Raw genomic sequence first — 22,557 nt, 5'->3', positions numbered from 1 at the left:
TTTGTGGACAACCTTAAAGTTACCCCAACTTATCCACCAAGTGGGTGTTGGGAAACGTTGCGTGGAAAACACAAAAATTTCTATGCACACGCAATGATATATCCATGGAGATGCATAGCAACGAGGGGGAGAGTGTGTCTATATACCCTCGTAGACAGTAAGCGGAAGCGTTTCACAACGTGGTTGATGTAGTCGAACTTCTTCGCGCGTCAACCGATCAAGTACCAAACGCACGGCACCTCCGCGTTCTGCACACGTTCAACTCGATGACGTCCCTCGCCTTCTTGATCCAGCAAGACGTCGAGGTAGTAGATGAGTTCTGTCATCACGACGACGTGGCGACGGTGATGATGAAGTGATCTTCGCAGGGCTTCGCCTAAGCACTACAAAAATATGATCGGGGTGTAAACGATGGAGGGGGGCGCCGCACACGGCTAGGCAATTGTCTGGTGTGTGCTAGGGCGCGCCCCCACATATATATAGGTGGGAGGGAGGGAGTAGCAGCCATAGGAGGCGCCCAAGTAGGAGCAATCCTACTTGGAGTCCCTCCCAAGCCGCGTGCCCCCTTGCCATATGTAACCGAGAGGGAAGGAAAGAGGGGGGAGAGGGAAGGAAGTGGGAATCCTAATCCACACTTTACTTTCCCTTCTCCCCTTTCCTTCTCCTCCTTAGGCCAGCCCATATGGGGGCGCACCAGCCCCTATGGCTGGTGTGTTTCCCCTCTTGGCCCATAAGGCCCATATCTTTTGCGGGGGGTGCCCGGAACCCCTTCCAGTGACCCGATAAGTACCCGGTACCCCCCGAAACACTTCCGGTGTCCGAATACCATCGTCTTGTATATAAATCTTTACCTCTCAAACATTTCGAGACTCCTCGTTATGTCCGTGATCTCATCCGGGACTCCGAACAACATTAGCACACCAAATCACATAACTCATTTAATACTAAATCGTCATCGAACGTTAAGCGTGCGGACCCTACGGGTTCGAGAACTATGTAGACATGACCGAGACACCTCTTCTGTCAATAAATAATAGCGGAACCTAGATGCCCATATTGGTTCCTACATATTCTATGAAGATCTTTATCTGTCGAACCATTATGACAACATACATAATTCCCTATGTCCATCGGTATGTTACTTGCCCGAGATTCGATCGTCCGTATCTTTATACCTTGTTCAATCTCGTTACCGGCAAGTCTCTTTACTCGTTCCGTAATACATCACGTCGTGACTAACTCCTTAGTCATTTGCTTGCAAGCTTATGATGTGTATTACCGAGAGGGCCCAGAGATACCTCTTCGATGGTAGGAGTGACAAATCCCAATCTCAATTCACGCCAACTCAACAGACACCTTCGGAGATACCTGTGGAGCATATTTATGATCACCCAGTTACGTTGTGACGTTTGATAGCACACAGGGTATTCCTCCGGTATCTGGGAGTTACATGATCTCATGGTCGAAGGAACATGTATTTGACATTAAGAAAGCAGTAGCAATAAACTGAACAATCATATGCTATGCTAACGGTTGGGTCTTGTCCATCACATCATTTTCCTAATGATGTGATCCCATTGTCAAATGACAATTCATGTCTATGGTTAGGAAACCTTAATCATCTTTGATCAACGATCTACTCTAGTAGAGGCTCACTAGGGACACGGTATTTGTTTATGTATCCACACATGTATTTAAGTTTCCGGTCAATACAATTCTAGCATGAATAATAAACCTTTATCATGATTAAGGAAATATAATAATAACCATTTTATTATTGCCTCTAGGGCATAATTCCATCAGTGGGCATGCCCATGATGGGCATCCATACCAGGTTTAAAGGACTAAAGTATTTAAAATCATAATTTAAACGGGTAATTATAACTATTCTTATAAGTTTTAACCTAACTAATAAATATAAAGGGATAAACTTAAAAACAATAAATGCTTCTTTCGGAAAGCATTCAATTAGTATTTGAATAAAAAGGAATTTAGAATCATATTTTAAAACAGTTACTTAAAATTGTGACTTAAATTTTATAACAAATTTCAAAAAATTATGATAAAGTTCATAAAGAAGAAAACTAAATTAAGGAAGAAAGTGAAGAAAAATGAAAAATAGAAAAGTAAAAAAATGCTTAGGACCTGGCACAACTAGGCAACGATATCGCTCCCGTTGAGCATCTATTGGACCGGCCCAACCGCTCGCGGGTTTCGAGAAAGTTTATCGATTCATAAAATGTCCCCATTTTCAAAATGTGTTCCCTTTTCACAAAACTTATTCACAAATTCAAAAAAATGACCAGGTTCAAATAATGTTCGCGCTCTCAGAAAAAAATTGTAATATTAAAAATGACCAGGTTTTTGTAGTCCGCGTTTCTTAGTTAGATGTTGGAGCTTACTACCTCGTGTGGCTAGTGATGAGCGGTCAATAGCAGGAGTTACGGGTTCGATTCGTCGCACTGCCATTCCTTTTTTGGTGATATTTTTCATAAATTCAATAGTTGTTCGATTATTTAAAAAATGTTACGGTTTTCAAATTTTTCCAGATATTTAAAAAATGTTCGTGTGTTTCAAAAATGTTTGGTAATTTAAAAAAAAATTCGTTGTTTTGCAAAAGAATTTTCGACTTTTGTAGAAAATATCCAGGATTGAAAAAAAATCTTTCTATCAAAAAAAGTTCACACTTTTTTGAAAGAAGGTGAAATTTCAAAATTTGTTCGTGTTACTAAATAATTGTATCATTTTCAAACGGGCTTGTTTTTTAAAAAATATATTCAAAAACTTCCGGATCCTGTGTTGTATATAATCCCTCCATCCCAAAATAAGTGTCTCGACCTTATTACAACTTTAAAGAAGGTGAAATTTCAAAAAAAAATCATGTTACTAAATAATTGTATGATTTTCAAATGGGCTTGTTTTGAAAAAATATATTCAAAAACTTCTGGATCCTGTGTTGTATATACTCCCTCCGTTCTAAAATAAGTGTCTCAACTTTGTACTAACTTTAGTACAAAGTTGTACTAAGGTCGAGACACTTGTTCTGGGACGGAGGGAGTAATTCTTAAACATTTTAAGGTTCATTTTTGTTGAGCAACAGCTGCTAGCCGAGTGGTTAGTTGCGTTGCTCCATAAGGAGGCTGGGAGTTGGAATCCCAGCAACGGTGGCTCGCGTATCCTCATTTCTTTGAAGACGTGACGCTGCTGCTACATTACGTTGACGGGTGCTCCCTCTAAAGAGGCCTACGTTCTACGTCTGGTGCTCTCGCCTTCATACGGTGTATACGTTTACGCCGTGCGCTGCCGTACGCTGTGCCGAGTGGGTAGCCGTGCCGTACGCCGTGCGCTGCCACACCGTCCTCTGGGGCGGCGGCGGCGAGCCCGCGTGCCTCCTCGAGCTCAAGGATGCCGGGTCGCCCCACGACGTCGTCCACCATCGGGGTGGCCTGCCGGAGCCTGCACTAGCCGAAGTGGCCGCGCGGCGTGCCCTCGGACTGGCGCACCTCCACGCGCGCAGCGTCGCACACCTGAAGCCCGACAACCGGCTATCACGGGCAAGCTCAAATGCCTGAGGCTAGTCATAGCAGAGAGTAACTTAGACTAGTAGTATAGACTACCTTTATTTATTTATTTATTTGCGGGGTAAAGGGATTGTATTGATTAAATAATAGTCACAATACAATCTCGTAGGATGAGGTCTAATATTTCATCAGGCCTGATCCTAACCAAACTGTTGTTCGTTACTCTAGACGACCAAAACGAGCAAGCAGATGGCTCGCTTGGTTCAATTTCCGGGAGATTTTGTTGACAACGAAACGCCTCCCTTGCTTCATGAGATGCTTCACGTGCTCAACTAGATGACCCAGCTGTGAGCTATCTCGAGATGGATTATTAATCATCTTAGCGACCTCCATGGAATCTGTTTCAACAAGGACATCCTGCTGACTCTACTCCAGTGCAAGGGACATGCCTTCCATACAAGCACTTAGTTCCGCCTCAAGTGCTGATCCGCAACGACTAAGAAAACGGCAGGAAGAGAAAACAATTCGTCCATGCTCATCACGGAGAATCATACCTGCCCCTGCCGCCCCTGTACTCTCACTGTATGACCCATCAATATTCAGCTTCAGCATGCCAGCAGTTGGTCTCTCCCAACTATTGGCTGTAGCATGTGTTATATGCAAAACTACAGCTGGGGCCAGTCCATTCAGTACACCTTTTCCTTTGATAATTTGCTCAGTAGTCTGGTTCTTGACCTGCAATAAACTTGCCAGGTAACTGCATAAGAACCGTCGGGATCCTTCCACAGATGGAAAAGGCTTGTCATGAGTAAGCTCATTATGTCCATGCCATACTCTCCAGAGGAAATCAGGATACGAGCACAGACTTGGTCAGTGCGTGGGAATAAGAGCTCCGGGATCCACTCAGTTTGTAGACGCTCCATAATCGCATGTGAGGGAAGGTCCTAAACGTCACGCATGGCGTTCCATAAAGCCCGAGCTGGCGGGCAGCGATAAAGAGCGTGCTTTACATCCTCTTGTTCCTGCCCACAGATCGTGCACACTCCGGTGACTGGGATATGATGATTTTTCTTGTTCTCCTCTGTTGCTAATGAATTAGTAATTGCATGCCATGCAAATGTACGAACTTTGGGAGGAACTGGCAAACTCCACAGCTTCTTCCAAATCTCACGATCACCATTCGGCCTAGTACTTGTGGCTGACACATTACGAGCATGCTCTGTCAAGCTGAGACCAAGCTTATAAGCACTCTTAACAGAGAAGATACCGGTTTTTTTTCGGCTGGCAGGCAAGAAAGTCCGGTTCACGTCGTGGTGAGGTACGGATGGATAAAATGGCCCTAGCATCGATCGGTAGAAAGTTAGCCCACACAACAGCTACATCCCATGTACCTCGTTCGTCAAGCAAGCTCGAAACTCTGATTAGTCTGGACCCGCCTCGAGCCCTAAACGGCTTGAGCGAGAACGAGCATGGTATCCAATTGTCACGCCAGATGCAGACCGATTCACCATTACCAATGCGCCATATCATGCCTTCCTTGAGAAGTTCCAGCCCATAAGATATAGCAGACCAAGTTGACGAGGGTTGCCCTGTAAACACAGTGTCTAGTAGGTTTCCTTGTGGGTAGTATCGGGCCTTCAGTACGTGTGCACACAGACATATAGACTACCTTTATAGTGGGTAGTATCATAGGAGTGGTAACATAGATGTCTTCATTTATTACTCTCTAGAGTCATTTTTCATTGGACAACGCTATGTAATGGTAACATATTATGTTACTCTATTTGCCTCTCTCCTCATTAACTACTTGCCGCATCATCAATTTTGCTTATGTGACATCTATGTTAATAGCTATGTTACTCCCACTATGACCAGCCTGAGAGAGAGGGGCAGAGCGATGAAGACAAAGTAAACATGCCCTTGTGGCATTTTTTATTTTTTTATTTGCCAACTCAGTCTGATGGACCGGTCCCACCAATTAGTGGCGTCATCAAAATTCAGATACAATTAACAAAGACTGGAATTTCAAATATCCCACAAAAATTTCCCAAATTCAGTCAAATTTTGGACAGATGTTATCCGCACTTTGAAATCATTAATCTCCATTCTGGGAGGCTGTATGGAGTGCTAGATTATAAATAAATAGCCAACAATAAACATGCTGAAGAAATGGAAAATGGCACAGCCCAGTTTCTTCGTACATTAATTTATTTCTTATTCAAACGAATTATGTGTTCAAAACAAAGTCATTTTGCCTCAAGGCCCACACCATGCTACAAAACTATCAGGCTCATCCATCCTCTGAGGAGAAGACGAAAAAACGGAAAAAAAATCAGACCATGGACAGGCTACAAAGTACAAGCACAAGTCCCAATCTAGTTCTTGACGAAGGTGCTTAGCACGTCAAAGTAGTTGAGAAAGGTCTTGCGGGTGCACTCGGGTCCCTGATGGTCACTGGCACCTCGGCGCAAGCCGCCAGGGAGAAGGCCATCGCCATCCGGTGCTCCTCTCATAGGTGTCGATCACCGTCATGTTCAACTTCTCTGGCGGCGTGATGGTCCAGTAGTCCGGGCCTTCCTCCACCGTTGCTCCCAACTATAGGGCACATGACAGGTCAGATTAAGCACCAGGTGCGCATCGATGTGCTCGTCCTGGACGCCGAGGCCCTCGACGACCATGCTCTCCACCGCCCCCTCCAGCTCGAGCACGCCCTTTGCTGCCCACACGATCATGTCGCTGCAAGCAGACGGAAACAATCACAGTGAGAAACTAGAAATTATGGTGGATGAGAAAGTGGCGTATGTGTTGATTACAAGAGGGCAGGGCTTCCCTGCTGCGGCCCACAAACTCGCGGACGCGGGCGACGTACATGGCGTACGCGGTGCACAGGCCATCCAAGTTCAGTGATGTGATTTGATGCTTCTTGGATCTTTGTTGTACAATCCAGACATGTAGTCGTAAGAGGATGACCAACATTTTTTCTGGTCGTTTTGATAGCTTTTGCAACATGAACTGGGCCACTTTGGGTATTGTGTAAAAAATTGAGGAAATGATCCGTATCTACTACTAGCAAAAGGGCTCGCGCGTTGCAACGGGAAAAAATGCATAATCTCCAATGGTCATGACTACATTTTGCTGCATCGCCGAGATAAACTATCACTCTCGATTTCGGGAAATCATGAACAATTTTTTAAATCATAAAATAACTAAACTCGTGAACATATTTGAAATGCTGAACAATTTCGAAATTCGTGAATACTTTTAATAATTTTCAAACATTTTCTAAAATCAAGAACATTTTTTGAATTCATGAACATTTTATACTATTTGCAAACATCGAAAAAAAATTATGAACATTGTTCAAAACAATTTTCTTAAATCGCTGAACATTTCTAAATCTATGAACATTTTTTTGGAAACTGGTGGAACAAGTTTTGAAATGATCCGTATCTATATTACTAGCAAAAGGGCCCATGTGTTGCAACAGGAAAAAAAAATCGTAATCTTCAATGGCCATGACTACATTTTGCTGCATCACCGAGATACACTATCACTCTCAATTTCGAGAAATCATGAACAATTTTTCAAATCATGAAGATAAATAAAACTCATGAACATATTTGAAATCCTGAACATTTTTCAAATTCATGAATACTTTTACAAATTTCCAAAAAAAATCTAAAATCAAGAACATTTTTTGAATTCTTGAACAATTTATACTATTTGCAAACATTTTTAAAAAAAATTGTGAGCATTGTTTTAAACAATTTTCTTGAATCACTGAACATTTCCTGAATCGGCGAACATTTTTTTGGAAATTGGTGGAACAATTTTTGAAATTCACAAACATTTTTTTATTTAACGAAATGTATTTGAATCAGTGAACATTTTATGGATGAATAAACTATTTTCTAGTCCTGAACAGTTTTTGAATTTTTAGGATATCTTTCAATTCATGAACATTTTTTGAATTGCTGAAAAATTGTTCAATTTCATTAATATTTTTAATACACAAACTTTTTAAAAAATCATGAATATTTTTTTATTTCCCGAACATTTATTCTCAAAATGTCGAACATTTTTTGAATAAGCAAACATTTTTTTTACAAAATAGAAAGCATTGCTTCTATCCAAATAAAATACTTAGATTTGTTTCCCCATTTCCTCGAGGGAATTCATACATCGATGAGGATTCCTACAAAAGTCCATTCAAATAAATGAAACCATTAGGGTGTGTTCTCCTCATGACTGTAATTAACATGCTCATGATCCGTCCATGGAAGTCATGCTATGTGGTTGCGCTACATACCAGATTTTGCAGCCTGTTTGATGGCCTGTGATTTAGCCATGGAGGAGTGGAACCGATGAGAGCCTATGATGTGGTGAATATACTCCCTCCGTCCGGAAATACTTGTCATCAAAATGAATAAAATGGGATGTATCTAGACGTATATTAATTCTAGATACATCTCTTTTTATCCATTTTGATGACAAGTATTTTCGGACGGAGGGAGTATGATTTTACTAGTACTACGCATAAAGGCGAAGGTGAAGATAGCAAATCAAAGCTGACTAGAGATGTGTAGCCCATGTGCTAAAATAGTACCGAAAGCACACAAAAGATATGCAATGCGGTGGGCCAGCGAGGTACCTTCATGTCACCATACCCAACAAATAAATACCAGTCTGTCTCGTGCCTCCTGACTCCAATTTCAATTTCCTTTAGCAACGATGGACTCCAATTTCAATTTCCTTTAGCAACGATGGACGGAGATCAATCTCTCGTGTGCCTCTTAGTTCTGGTTCCTATTTCCTCTGAGAACAAAAGATAGGCAAAAGTGACCGTTATAAAGTGTGTGGGCTTGGAAGGCATCGGGAATGATTTTACGGTAATGAAGTGGAGTTTGTTAACTAGTTCATTGCTTACACCTCGCTTCAATCATGAAGACGGTGATCGGTCCGGACTAGCATAGACCTTTGTGGGCAAGTCGTGATGGGAGACAAATATAGTCCCCGCTGAACGGTGGCGTGACACTCACTGACCCGAAATACACACATCCCGACATGTGCGCTACAGTGTTTGCTTTATGTAGGATAGGAAATTTTTCATCACATGATGCAATTGTTCTTTTCGCAACACAAACTGGCCCATTTGTTTACGCCAACTATTTCGCTCAGCACATTAGTAGTATATGTTGAAATGCCACACTAATTAATCTTCCATAGCATGCCTAACACACAATTAACAACAATGAGCGCTGATCTTCTATGCTATGCAGGTAGCGTGCTCTCCCTCCATAGGATCTCATGTTGAGATATGTACCTGAACTATTTCATTTAGGTTTGAGTATTATATTTCAAGCATTAGGGAATGATGCCCCCTTTCCTATAGCTTGCATGCAAGATCCCTCCTCGGCCAGTAGCACGGCATCTAGATCGCAGAACAGTCATTTATTTCTTATTCAAAAAATGAAAACAGTGTGCAATACATTTCATTTTACCTCAAGGCGCACACGCTACAAAACTAATATTACAGACTCATACACCATCTCGCGACAAGACTAAGACAAAATTTCCTCAAACCATGGACAGGCTACATAGTACAAGCGCAATTCGTTGTTGATTTTCCCAGCCTAGTTCTTCACGAAGGTGCTTAGCACATCGAAGTAGTTGGGGAAGGTCTTGCGGGTGCACCCGGGGTCCCTGATGGTGACTGGTACCTCGGCACAGGCCGCCAGGAAGAAGGCCATCGCCATCCGGTGGTCGTCGTAGGTGTCGATCGCCGTGACGTTCAGCTTCTCCGGTGGTGTGATGATGCAGTAGTCCGGGCCTTCCTCCACCGTTGCTCCCAGCTATATGGCACAGGACACAGGACAGGGTAAGATAAAGCACCTGGGATGCAACAGGAGGCTGAGATATAAGAACAGGCGATCATACCGAATGAGTCATTCGGTCCAGCTGCATCGGTGCCACACGTGTGGTGGTTATCGGCGTCCTAAAAATTGAGTCAATTACCCCGGCGGTTGTAGAACTTGGCGCAAATGGTCACTTCGGTGCTAGAGCTTGAGGCATACATTAAACTGATGCAATAACTTTGCTCGAGGATGCAAATATGATGCAAATCTGGATTGTGTACGCTCGAGCCGCTGACTAGACGTGACAGCGTTGTGTGGGGCCCCTTGTCAGCAATTAGAAGGTGGACAGAAGGCATGTGGCCCGGGTTTTTTTCGAAAACCTCTCGATTTTTTATTTCTCAAAAAAAAACCTGCTGATGTTGGAGAGGTGGCATTTCCATTTTTCTGAAAAATGAAACCAAAACGGAGTACTACGCTTATCGAACCAGCGACCTGTAGCTAGCACAGTCACTCCTAGCAACTTCATCGATCACGCCTTCAACGGACAACTATGCACATTGTAATTGAACAAAAGCGGTCTTGGAGCTGAAATGGGCTGCGATCAGTGTGGCGCATTCGCACCCGCTCGCTTCTTTTAGAAATTTGTAAATGGGTGTAAATTCTAATTGCAGTAATAAAACTAACATAAAAATATTCATGACGTATAAATATTATATCAGTACCTCTATATCTATATCTATACCCCCCACTAATAAATCAAGTTGCGTTTCGCCAATTTTTTCATCCGTTAACCATCGAAAAAGCATTTTTTTCCCTATCCGAGGTGGTACTAAATTCTGATGCGTTCGTCTGCTAGAAAAAAAAAGTCTTCTTCTAGAATTTCATACGTGGGCCGCGTGCTGTGACCCAGCGAAGCCAACCCAATTATTCTTCTGCCCACGTGGCTGGGAAAATTCTATTTTCTGCACGGGCCGACAAATAGTCGGAGCTTCGCACAGGACAACCAATAATAGGCTAGCCCATTTTTCTTTGTTTCTGTGTTTTAATTTTTTTATTCTCCTTCCACTGTTTCTTGTTTTCCTTTCAAGTTTATTTTTCTTATAGAATTTATTTCACAAGTTCAAAATACATTCAGAATTAAAAAATCAAAATTTAGAAATATTCAGAAATCTAAAGTTTTGTTGCTATTTTGAAAAATACGCGGAACTTGAAAAAAAGTTTCCCATTTTTTCCAAAAAGTTATTGTTTTTCAAAGTTCTTTGAGATTTCTAAAAAGATAATGGAATTTCAAAAACTGCTCCAAATTTGAAAAATATTGTTGCTTTTGTGAAATTTTCACAATTCAAAATAACGTTCGCATATAAAAGATAAATATTTTCAAAACATGTTATGCATTTTCAACACTTGTTCCCATATAATAAAATGTTCACAAATTCAAATAATGTTCATATTTTTATAAAAAAAGTTGTTTTTTTGAAATGTTTGTGAATTTTGGAAAAAAAATCCTTTTTAAAATTTTCTTAAAGTGCACATAATATTTAAAAAACTGTTCAGGATTTAAATAAGGGTTCATGTTTCCTACAATATTGAGAAACTTCATACCTTAAAGTCTCCTCGATTAAAAGGAAAAGTAGATTGAATAATTCATGGGCCTTCTCTAGCGTACGATGATGTAACAAAACTTTTAAATGCCCTCGATCAATGAATGGAAAAATAGCGGATTGATTACTTCACACCCGGCGAAACTTAGAAGCTAAATGTTCCTTTTTTTTCACGTGCATACATGGCTTTGCTTACACATATAATTCTCACTAACTTTAATGTATACTTATTTTTTCTCCCGTTGCAACGTACGGGCATATGTGCTAGGACTACTAAAGCAAGGTGTGTTTTGCAAAAATATTCATCCGTTCACCTCAAAAAAGAAAAAAAAAATATTCTATCCGAGGTGGTACTAAATCCTTAAGCAGTAGTCTGCTAGACAAAAAAGGCTTTTTATGAATTTCGTACATGGGCCGGGCATTGTGGCCCAGCGAAGCCAGCCCACTTACTTTTCTGTCCACGCACGTGTGAAAATCCATTTTCCACACAAGGCAGTAAATAGTTGGAACTTCGCACGGTACAACCAATGATGGGCTGGCCCATTTTTTTCTTAGTTTTATTTCTATTTTTATTCTCCTTCCCCTATCTCTTTTTTCACTTTACAAGTTTATTTTTCTTATAGAAATTATTTCATGAATTCAAAATTCTCAAAAGACATTCAAAATTTAAAAAAATACAAATGACATAAATGTTCAGAATCCCGAAATTTGTTGCTATTTTGAAAAATATACGGCACTTGAAAAAAGTTTCCTATTTTTATGAAAATTTAATTGCTTTTCAAAATTGTTCAAGATTTCTAAAAATAAAATGACAATTTCAAAATGATCCAAATTTTGAAATATTCTTGATTTAGTCAATCTTTCACAATTCAAAATAACGTTAAAAGATAAACATTTTCACAAAATGTTATGAATTTTCAACACAGGTTCCGTTTCAAAAAAAATTCACAAATTCACATAATGTTCTTTTTCTAAAAAAAAGTTGGTGCTTTCAAAAAATGTTTGTGAATTTTAAAATATTCCTGATTCAAATTTTGTGCACGTTTTTGTGGAAGTGTACATAATTTTCAAAATACTGTTCAGGATTTTAAAAATGGTTCATGTTTCCTACAATATTGAGAAACTTCATACCTTAAAATCTCCTCGATTGAAAGGAAAACTAGATGAATAATTCGTGGGCCCTCTCTGGCGTAAGGTGATGTAACAAAACTCTTAAATGCCCTCGATCACTAAATGGATAAATAGCCGAATTATTATTTCACACCTAGCAAAACCGAGAAGCTAAATGTTCCTTTTTCATGTCCGCACAGGGTTTTGCTTGCACATATAATTCTCACTAACTTTAAATGCATACTATTTTTTCTCAGGTTGCAACGCACGGACATATGTGCTAATATACATGCAATCAAAATAACTTATTTTAAAAAAATCACGTATTATTTTGAAAATATTCATATATATTTTAAACAATATTTATGTATAAAAATATATGTATAATTTAAAACAATACAATATGAGTATTACTATTTTAAATTTGAATTAAAAATGTTTTTATAATAAAATTAAATACATACAAATATATGTTTTGTATAATTACAAACAGTTAAATAATTGTACGCACATAATAAAAAATATTCATAATTTAAATTTCCAAAATTGCATATGAATATTCATTCGTGGCTAATATATAAATATTTCGAATATAAGCCATGAGTGAAAATTATACACAAGTGAATATTTAGTAAATGTTTGTATTCATCATTTTGTATAATTAAATATAAGTAAAAGTGTGTATTTTTTTATTCATTAAACCTTTCTATTTAATAAAAAAATTAAATGTCTGTATTTACTAAACTTTTTATATAATACATGGGGGTATATTTAAATCCTTTAATTTACTAATGTTTGTTTTATGTATAATATTTATATCCCCCTAAAAATTATAATATTTATAACACATGAGTATTTAAACATGATGTTTATTATTTATGTTTTAAAAATATCTTTAAAAAAACTACTGCGTGCAAAATGGGTCGCACTATTTGCAACCCATTTAAGCCCCACATGCGTTTGAGCTTGTACTACATTAAGGTTTGTTATCGATGTCGTGCAATAGAATGTGAGTGGACCCACGTGTTTAATTTTCATGTTTAATTTTCCTTTACTTACAAGTGGGACCCATGTGTGAGGCGGAATAAATAAAATGCCATCTAACGCGTAAGCAAGGGCTTTTTTATGTGAAATAAAAATTTTGAGGAGGTTTTCGCAAAGAAAAAAGGCCACACATGCTCCTCTCTGCCTTACAGTGGCTGACAGCGGGCCCCACACCACGCTGGCACACCTAGTCAATGGCTCAAGCATACACAATCGAGATTTGCACCGTATTTGCACGCTCAAGCCAAATTATTGCACCAGTTCAATCTATGCCGCAATTTCTAGCACCAACGTGACTGTTTGCGCCAAGTTCTAGCACCACCGGTGTAATTGACTTATAAAAATTCATACAACGCATCTCAATTTTAACTAAAATTATATCGAAGTTCATAGACCACCAAATGACCAATAACACCAGCAGAATGAGCCGCTGACGCATCGTTGTCGTCGCTCCCCTGCACAACCCGACTTGAACTTACCGATGACAGCTAGGAAGTCTCCCTGCATGTTCCCTAAGGACCATCGTCTTGGAGCCGTAATCGTCGTTGTTGAACCCATGAATAGATCTGAAGCACGTGACACCAAATCGCGGGAGACCCTAACATCATAGTCATAAGATGACAAAAAGTCAGAAATCTACACTGGAGCTCCGTCGACTACGTCTGCACAGACAAACCCAAGGAGGATCAAAACCCCAAATACAAAGTCGAAGAAGAAGCACCTCCATCTACCCGAGTGTCGCGAGGACTAAAAGTCTCTAACCTAAACTACTAGCCGATGTGGCGGCATCGAAATTCCTCTTCCCGCCATCATCCTCCAGAGCGACATGCAAAGGGAGGTGAATCTATGGGCTCACCGGCGAAGACTGGAGGGGGGAATTTACCCTAGTCATCGAGGGTAAGGGAAGAAAATGTTTTGCACATAGTACTGTGCAATTTTCTTTGTGCAAACTGCAATGTTCCCTTACCTAGCTTGCATGGCATTGGAGTAGGCAATGCTTGCCTCCCAGCATGAATTATGTGCCATTGGAACTGTTCAAGCAGCCAAAGGTTCTCGACTAGTCTTATTGAAGCTCATGTTGAACGGCTTCTATTGTTCATAACTAACAAGCAACAGATTGAGCAAGAAAAGGTTTCCTACAACCAACCTTTTCTTATGCAAACATGGATGGGGGATCACCCCCATTGTAAAAAGAACACGACACCCCTTTACGCAGGGGATCGGAAGGGAATTACACTGGATGTAGGAAACAAAGAGCTAGCAAAACTCCATTCTTCCTTAGATCTGATATAGCTCGCTTTCACTAGCCAACATATTTACCCGATTCCCTGGGAAAGAGTTGTGGCATCTCAATGCAAGAATGTAAAGAAGAATCTCAGACGCACATGTGTCGATAGCGAGAAGGTCAGTTTTCCTCGAGAAATGATATTCCTCTTTTGAATTATATGAATAACATAAATCAATTCTCACTTGTGTTAACTTCATGAGTGAAGTGATACACTCTCCCTAGATATTGTCACTGCTTCTATGCAAATAAAATAATTGGATTTGTTTCCTCACTTTCGATTTGTTTCCTCATTTCCTCCAAGGGACTCATATATTGAATGAGGATTCCTACAACGGTCCATTCAAATCAATGAAACCATTAGGGTGAGTTATCCACATGATTGTAGTAAACTTGCTCATGATTTCGCCTCTTTGTGTGTTGGTGCCGTCCATGGAACCCATGCTATGTGGTTGCCCTACATACCAGATTTTGTAGCCTGTTTGATGACCGATGATTTAGCCGTGGGCCTATGATGTGGCGAATATATGATTTTTACTACGCATAAAGGTGAAGATAGCAAATCAAAGCTGAATAGAGATGTGTAGCCATGCATGTGCTAAAATAGTACCGGAAGCACACAAAAGATATGCAATGTGGTGGGCCAGCAGGGCACTTCATGTCACCATACACCCAACCAATAAATATCAATCTCTCCCGTGGCTCCTGACTCCAATTTCAATTTCCTTTAGCAACGAAGACGTGTCCATTTCCACTATCAACAAAAGAACAGTGTCCATTGTAAAGTGTGTGGGCTTGGAAGGCATGGGGAATGATTTTACAATAATGAAGTGGAGTCTGTTAACCAGTCCATTTCTTACACCTCACCGCAGTGACGAGGACGGTGATCGGTCTGGACTGGAATAGACCTTTGCAGGCAAGCCGCCATGGGAGACAAATATAGTCCCCGCCGATCGGTGTTCTGAAACTCACTGAAGCGAAATACGCACATTCCGACATGAGGTTACACCTCCGCGCTCTAGAATATTTGTTTTATGTAGGGTAGGAAATGTTCATCACATGATTCCATTCGCAACACAAACTGGGCCCGCTTGTTTACGCTAACTATTTCGCCCAGCACATTAGTAGTATCTGTTGAAATGCCACACTAATTATGCTTCCATAGCATGCCTAACGCACAATTAACAACAATGAGCACTCATGTTCTATGCCGGTACCGCGCTCTCCCTCCATAGGATCTCTCGTTGAGATCCATACCTGGACTACTTCATTTAGGTTTGAGTATTAGGGAATGCTGCCCCCTTTCCTATAGGCATGCCGAAGATCAGCAGCATGGCATCTAGATCACAGAACAGTAATTTATTTCTTATTCAAAAAAGAATACAGTGTGCAATACATTTCATTTTACCTCTGGACTCGCGCACTACAAAACTAATATTACAGACTCATACACCATCTCGCGAGAAGATGAAAAAGACAAAAATTCCTCAGACCATGGATTCCCCCATCTTGTTCTTGACGAAGGTGCTTAGCACGTCGAAGTAGTTGGGGAAGGTCTTGCGGGTGCACCCGGGGTCCCTAATGGTGACTGGCACCTCGGCGCAGGCCGCCAGGGAGAAGGCCATCGCCATCCGGTGGTCGTCGTATGTGTCGATCGCCGTGATGTTCAGCTTCTCCGGTGGCATGATGATGCAGTAGTCTGGGCCTTCCTCCACCGTTGCTCCCAGTTATATGACACAGGACACAGGACATGTTAGATTAAGCACCTCGGAAAGGTTTTAAATTTCGGAAACAAAATAATTTCGGAGCTCACTGAAATATGCGAAATTTCGAAATTTCACATATTTCTGAAACTATCTTGGATTTTGAGATTTCAAATTCCACTTAATTTTAATAAATTTTAAATTTATTTTGAAATCAGTTTGAATCTGCACCGAAATTTCGGGGTTAAAAATATTTCGGTCCCCACGAAATATGCGAAATTTCGGAAATTTCACTGAAATTTCGTTGAAATTTTAAGAACAGGAGACATTGTGTATTATTACCTTCGTCAGCTCGGTCCGGATCACAACCATTCTTTCGGTTTCCTTCACTCTCCAGGAGGCAACTGCAGAAGAGAATGAACAAGTGTCAGGACATAACATAGTGATTTCGAGTCCTTTATCCCCTCCCTGATGCCACAGAGTAATCGCGACGCTCATGGTTGATTGCTAGGTATGGAAGGCCATAGAAAGTTTACCATCTCTGATAGCAGTTGGACCATCGGCAAAGAGGGCAACAACGGCAAGAGTCATGGCCACGTCAGGCATTTTGTTCATGTTGACATCGACAGCCTTTAAGTGTTTCCTTCCAAAGGGCTGACGCGGTGGGCCAGTAATAGTTACACTAGTGTCAGTCCATGTAACCTTAGCTCCCATCGTTTTAAGTACCTCAGCTAATTTCACATCACCCTACAATATTACACATCGTCAGGGAGAATGACAGCACATGGAAGCCACTTATTGTAAGTGCATCTAGTGCCCCTTAGTGATTTTGGTGTATTGAAGACTTATAGGTTAAGGGACTAATGCGTTTATGAGTGTACACAGGTCTATAAGTCTATGAGGAGTTTGATATTTACAGAGAAAGTCGACCCCTAAAATGAAGTTCTTCGACTGAAGACTTTGGATTTCTGAAGACTTTCTGAAGACTTTGAAAGTGAAGAAATTGGTGTGACCTTGAAGACTTGGTATTCATTCGAGGAACATGAAGCGTGAAGACTTTTGTTTTTGTAGTTTCATTTTCTCTTTCTTGAGTCATAGGAAACACCGTACTGCTAAAGGGGGTCGAGGAAATACTAAGGAAAAATTTCCATGTGATGCTCAACTCAAAATCCTACACCTATCAATCCCTTCGAGTGAAGCCATTGGAAATCTCATACAGTTCAGTCATATTCTTCAGTGACAGAGACGAAGTTCTTCTGGTCTCTGAGGAATTTGTTCTGACTGAGGAGTTAGGAATTCGCCAGTGCGGATTGCCTACACTATGAGGAACATGATAGCCCTAAGGAATTTGATACTCAAATTTCCGACCGTTGTTGTGCTACGCGCCAGCTGTACCAAAATATCTACCCACCTAACGGTCATATCATTGAAGGGCATTTATGTCTTATCATGCCAGGCTGCTCCCTAGGCTATAAATAGCCGCCCCCCTACAACCCACTAGCTGGTTGGCTGCTCCGAGAGAAACTGACACTTGTCATTTGAGAGCATCCCATCCTCCGAGGACTTTGAGCGAAAATCATCGAGTGAGGAAAACCCAAACCCAAACACCTACAAACCCAAAGTGATTGAGCATCACTGAAGAGATTGATCCTGCGTGGATCCGACGCTTGTTACCTTTGAAGACTGTGCTTCTTCCAGACGGTTAGGCGTCATGGTCTAGAGCATCCAAGAGGAATTGTGGATCGCCGAGTGACCGAGTTTGTGAAGGTTCGGAAGTCACCTGAAGACTTACCACGAGTGATTGGGCGAGGTCTGTGTGACCTTAGCTCAAGGAGAATACGGTGCGGACTGTGTGTCCGGGACTGTGTGTCCTCAGGTTTAAATACCTAGCCGCTCCAACCAGATGTACAACTGAGACAGCAGTTGGAACTGGTCTACCAAATCATTGTCTTCACCAAGCCTACTGGTTCTATTTCCTCAACTCTTTCATTTCCTCATTACTGTGTTGTGTGCTTGTTCATATCTGTGTTTGAAGACTTTGACTGAAGACTTTCTCAATTTCCTCAGTTCAATTTCTTCAGTCTGTTTGTCTTCATCCTGTGTTATCCTGTGATTACGCTTTATGTACTCTGTGCTTGTCTTCATTTCATCATGATGACCATGCTTGTGTTCTTTTATGTTTACTTTTGAGTACTTATTCCGCTGCTAGTAGTTCTTCGCTAAGGAATTTCCTCACCGGCAAATTCCTCAGTGAAGAATTCATAAAAATCGCCTATTCACCCCCCCTCTAGTCGATATAACGCACTTTCAATTGGTATCAGAGCAAGGTACTCCGTTGTTCTGTGTGATTTTGGTTTAACCGCCTGGAGTTTTAGTTATGTCAACCGCAGGTATGATCAAGGTCTCTGCTGGGTGTCCTACCTTCGGTGGGACGGACTACCCCTACTGGAAGAATAAGATGCGAATGCATCTTGAGGCAATTGATAACGATCTCTGGTGTGTTGTGGAAAATGGTGTTCCCTCAGTCACACCTTCTCTGAATGCTGCTGATGTGAAGAGATTCAAGCAACTCGATTCTCAAGCGAAGAATATCATTTGTGGCCATCTGAGCAAAGGACAGTATGGAAGAGTGGGTGCTTTGGAAACTGCTAAGCTTATCTAGGATAGGCTGTCCAAAGTCAATGAAGGAGTCTCAACACAGCGTGACTCTTGAGTTGATGTTCTTCGCAATCTCTTCAACCGCTTCAAAAGACTCGACAATGAAAATGTTCAACAAACCTTCGATCGCCTCACTGACATCTCAAATGAGCTTCAAGCGCTTGGTGCCACTGACATCACCGACCATGAGGTGGTGAAGAAATTGCAGAGATCGCTTGACTCCTCATTTGATACTCTGGCATTGATGATACAAGAACGTGCTGATTACAAGTCACTTGATCCCGCTGATATCCTCGAGAGGCTAAATACTCATGAGTTCCAGCTTGCTGAAAAGAGAGATCTCTATGGTTTGAGCTATGGCAGATCACGTGCACTGAAGGCCAAGGCAGTTTCTGAGTCTGAAGATGAAGATTCTGGTAGTAGCCTTGGTGATCCTGAAGAACTGAGTCATGAGCTAGCACTGCTCGTGAAGAAATTCCAGAAGTTCTCAAGACGTGGTCGCTTTGGAAGACCCTCAAGGAGCAGTGATTCCTCATCCAGTGACTACAAGAAGAGGCTTTGGCACAAATGCAAGAAACATGGACACTACATTCAAGATTGTCCTCAGTGGGAAAAGGAATCAAAGAAGAAGAAATCCAAGGATTACAGTTCTGATGATGCGAAGAAAAAGAAGAAATCCTCAAAATCTTCATCATCAAAATCCTCGAAGTCTTCATCTCACAAGAAGAGCAGCTCCAAGAAGGCTCGGGCATTCATTAGCAAGGAAATGGACTCTGAGGCTGAATCTGAAGAAAATGAGGAAGAGGAGGCATCTGAGGAGTCCGAATCCTGTGTGGCGAGCCTAGCCCTCGCTACTGCATTCATCAGCAAGTCTATCTTCAACACTGAAGAAAATGACCTCACCAACAAGGGTGATGAAGGCAATGATGACTACGCTCCCACCTATTGCTTCATGGCAAAGGGTGCCAAGGTACTCAAATATACCTCCTCTGAATCAAGTGAGAATGAATCTGATGAAAATCTCAAGCCCAGCTATTCTAAACTTGCTAAGATTGTTGTGAAACAACAAAGGGCTTTTGAAAAGGTTCAAAACATGCTAGACAAAAGTGATGATATGTTGGGTGAAGAAATGGATCGCACTAAAACCTTGACTCAGAATCTTCAGAGACTTCAGACTAGGTTTGACAACCTTCAAGGTCATCATAACACTCTCTTATCTGATCATGAGAAGCTTTCTTATGAATTTCTTCAAAGAAAGCAAGATCTTGAAAAGCTAAGAGTGAGTTATGAAGATCTTCAGAAGGAGCGCGATTCATTACTTGCTCAATAAATCAGCGCTTCTCAGGAAGAATTTGTTCCTCCATGTTTGAAATGCATTGAACGTGAATCTGCTAAATCTTCACCTGAATGTTCAAATGCTTCTAATGTTACAAATTCTTCACCTGCCTCTGCTATCACTAATTCCTCATCTGAGGACATTGCTAGTATCACTGACGATGCAGGGCTGAAGTAATTGTACATGACAGGCATGTACAAAAGCCTCAAAGGGCATCAGACTCTTTGTGATGTGCTTAAAAAGCAGATCCTCAACAGGAACCCTAGGAAAGAGGGTATTGCCTTTGAGAGGAAACTCAAGGCTGATGGTACATATTGGAAGCCTGAGCAGTACCCCAAAACCTCATGGGTTGCTGCAAAGGGTCCTCCAGTTGATCCATCTAATTTATTTGGCTTTACATGTGAATCTTCTCATTCTTCTGATGAGTCATTTGACTCCAATTATAAACTATTCAAAAATCAGAATGGTGAAGTATTTGCTAGATATGTTGGCACTAACTGCAGGAATGGTTCCCCTATGAAGAAAATCTGGGTTCCCAAAAGATGCCTTGAAAGTCTTCAGGTGAATGTCCTCATGACACCACCCATGAAGAATAGGAACCCTAGATCAAATTCTTCATATGGACCAAATTCTTCATATGGATCCAAGTCCTCATACGGACCAAATTCCTCACGTGGATCAAATTCCTCAAAAGGATCAAAGTCCTCATATGAATATCATCGTGCTAACAACTCTGTTTCGCAGGGAAGAGCTAAGGATTATGAATATGAGCATTATTCTTCTAACCATTATGTTCATAAGTCCTCGAAGAATTTCTCTGCTTATTCATATGCTTACCCTAACTCCTCTTATGTGAAACGAAATGGATTGGCTTCTATGCCACCTTTCTTGTATGGAGCTCGCAGAGTGATGAACTCTTTGCCACCCCTTCAGATGTGGGTGGTGAAGAAAAAGAACTAATCTCTTCTGCAGGGTCAGGTCTCCAGACGTGCATGAATGTCTGAAGAATTTGCTGGAGACCTGAAAAGTGCCTGAAAGGACGCAGGCTAATCATGAAGAAATGAACTTTCATTTCTCACGTCCTCATACTGCTTTATCTGTTCTGTTGCTTGATGAAATTGATCTGATGAATTGATGTCATATTCTTCACTGATGAAGTATATGAGTTCGTAAGCTGCACTAATTCATCTGCAGGATGATCAACCCAAAGCCACTGAGTGGGTCCTCGATAGTGGATGTACAAATCACATGACTGGTGACAAGAATCTATTGATGGATGCTCCCTTATCACCATCGCATCTGAAGCATATCATCTTCGCTGACAAAGGCAAAAGTCAGGTAGTGGGTCTAGGTAAGGTTGCGATCACAGAGGATCGACACATGGACAAAGTCATGCTTGTCGAGTCCTTAGGATACAACCTCATGTCCGTCTCAATGCTTTGTGATCTTGATATGGTTGTTGTCTTTGGCAAGTATCGTTGTGTTGTGGTTATGGAAGCTGACAATTCCAAAGTCTTCGAAGGCTTTAGGAGAGGAGACTTGTATATTGTTGATTTCTCTAAAGGACCTCAACCAGCCGTGTGCCTACTTGCAAAAGCTTCAGAAGGCTGGCTATGGCATCGACGACTTGGTCATGCAGGCATGAGGAATTTGCACACGCTTGCAAAGAAGAAGCATGTCATTGGCATTGAGAATGTCAGATTCCTCAAGGATCACTTATGCGGAGCCTGTGAAGCTGGGAAGATGACAAAGGCTAAGCATCCAGCGAAGACTATCATGACTACTACTCGACCATTTGAATTGCTTCACATGGATCTCTTCGGTCCTAACCATTATTCTGCAGTTTCAAATGATGCATCTCAATATGGCTTTGTTATTGTTGATGATTACTCTCGCTACACATGGGTACACATTGTTACTTACAAACATGAAGTGCAGGAAGTCTTCAAACGATTTTCCTTGAGGGCTTCAACCAACTTTGGTGTGAAGATCAAGCACATCAGAAGTGACAATGGAACTGAGTTCAAGAACTCTGGTCTCGATGACTATCTTGATGAACTTGGTATTACTCATGAGTTATCTGCTCCTTATACTCCTCAGCAGAATGGCATCGTGGAGCGCAAGAATAGGACTCTTGCTGAGATGGCTCGCACTATGCTTGATGAACACAAAACGCCTCGTCATTTCTAGTTGATGCAATTGATACTGTGTGTCATATCATCAACAGAGTATATCTTCACAAATTCTTCAAGAAGACTGCCTATGAACTCCTCACTGACAAAAAACCCAATAGAGCACCTACCTTCTGTGATAGATGAACCAGCACCTGAGGAAACTATCAAGTTCAAGGCTACTAAGGATGTCATTCCTACCGAAGAATCTGCTGAAGAATTCATTCCAGAACGTGAAGAACGTCGAGCTAATGCACCTGAAGAAAATGGTGC

General features: G+C 41.2%; 1 protein-coding gene and 1 pseudogene across 1 annotated transcript; both read right to left on the bottom strand.

The window, feature by feature from the left end:
• LOC123494825 (2-oxoglutarate-dependent dioxygenase AOP3-like) overlaps positions 1 to 3,437 on the bottom strand; it is a 34,451-nt pseudogene extending 31,014 nt beyond the window's left edge.
• A 5,542-nt stretch (positions 3,438 to 8,979) lies between these two features.
• LOC109744877 (3-phosphoshikimate 1-carboxyvinyltransferase 2-like) lies at positions 8,980 to 16,881 on the bottom strand. Its single transcript, XM_040395535.2, has 3 exons — positions 16,656 to 16,881; positions 16,462 to 16,523; positions 8,980 to 9,373 (listed from the first exon to the last, which is right to left on the bottom strand). The coding sequence occupies exons 1-3, from the start codon at positions 16,831 to 16,833 to the stop codon at positions 9,155 to 9,157; spliced, it is 459 nt and encodes a 152-aa protein (XP_040251469.2). The 5' UTR covers positions 16,834 to 16,881; the 3' UTR covers positions 8,980 to 9,154.
• Between the last annotated feature and the right edge of the window lie 5,676 nt (positions 16,882 to 22,557).

Source organism: Aegilops tauschii, chromosome 7 (assembly GCF_002575655.3).
Source record: "Aegilops tauschii subsp. strangulata cultivar AL8/78 chromosome 7, Aet v6.0, whole genome shotgun sequence".
Classification (NCBI taxonomy): domain Eukaryota; kingdom Viridiplantae; phylum Streptophyta; class Magnoliopsida; order Poales; family Poaceae; genus Aegilops; species Aegilops tauschii.
This window is presented reverse-complemented; position numbering and strand designations above follow the sequence as displayed.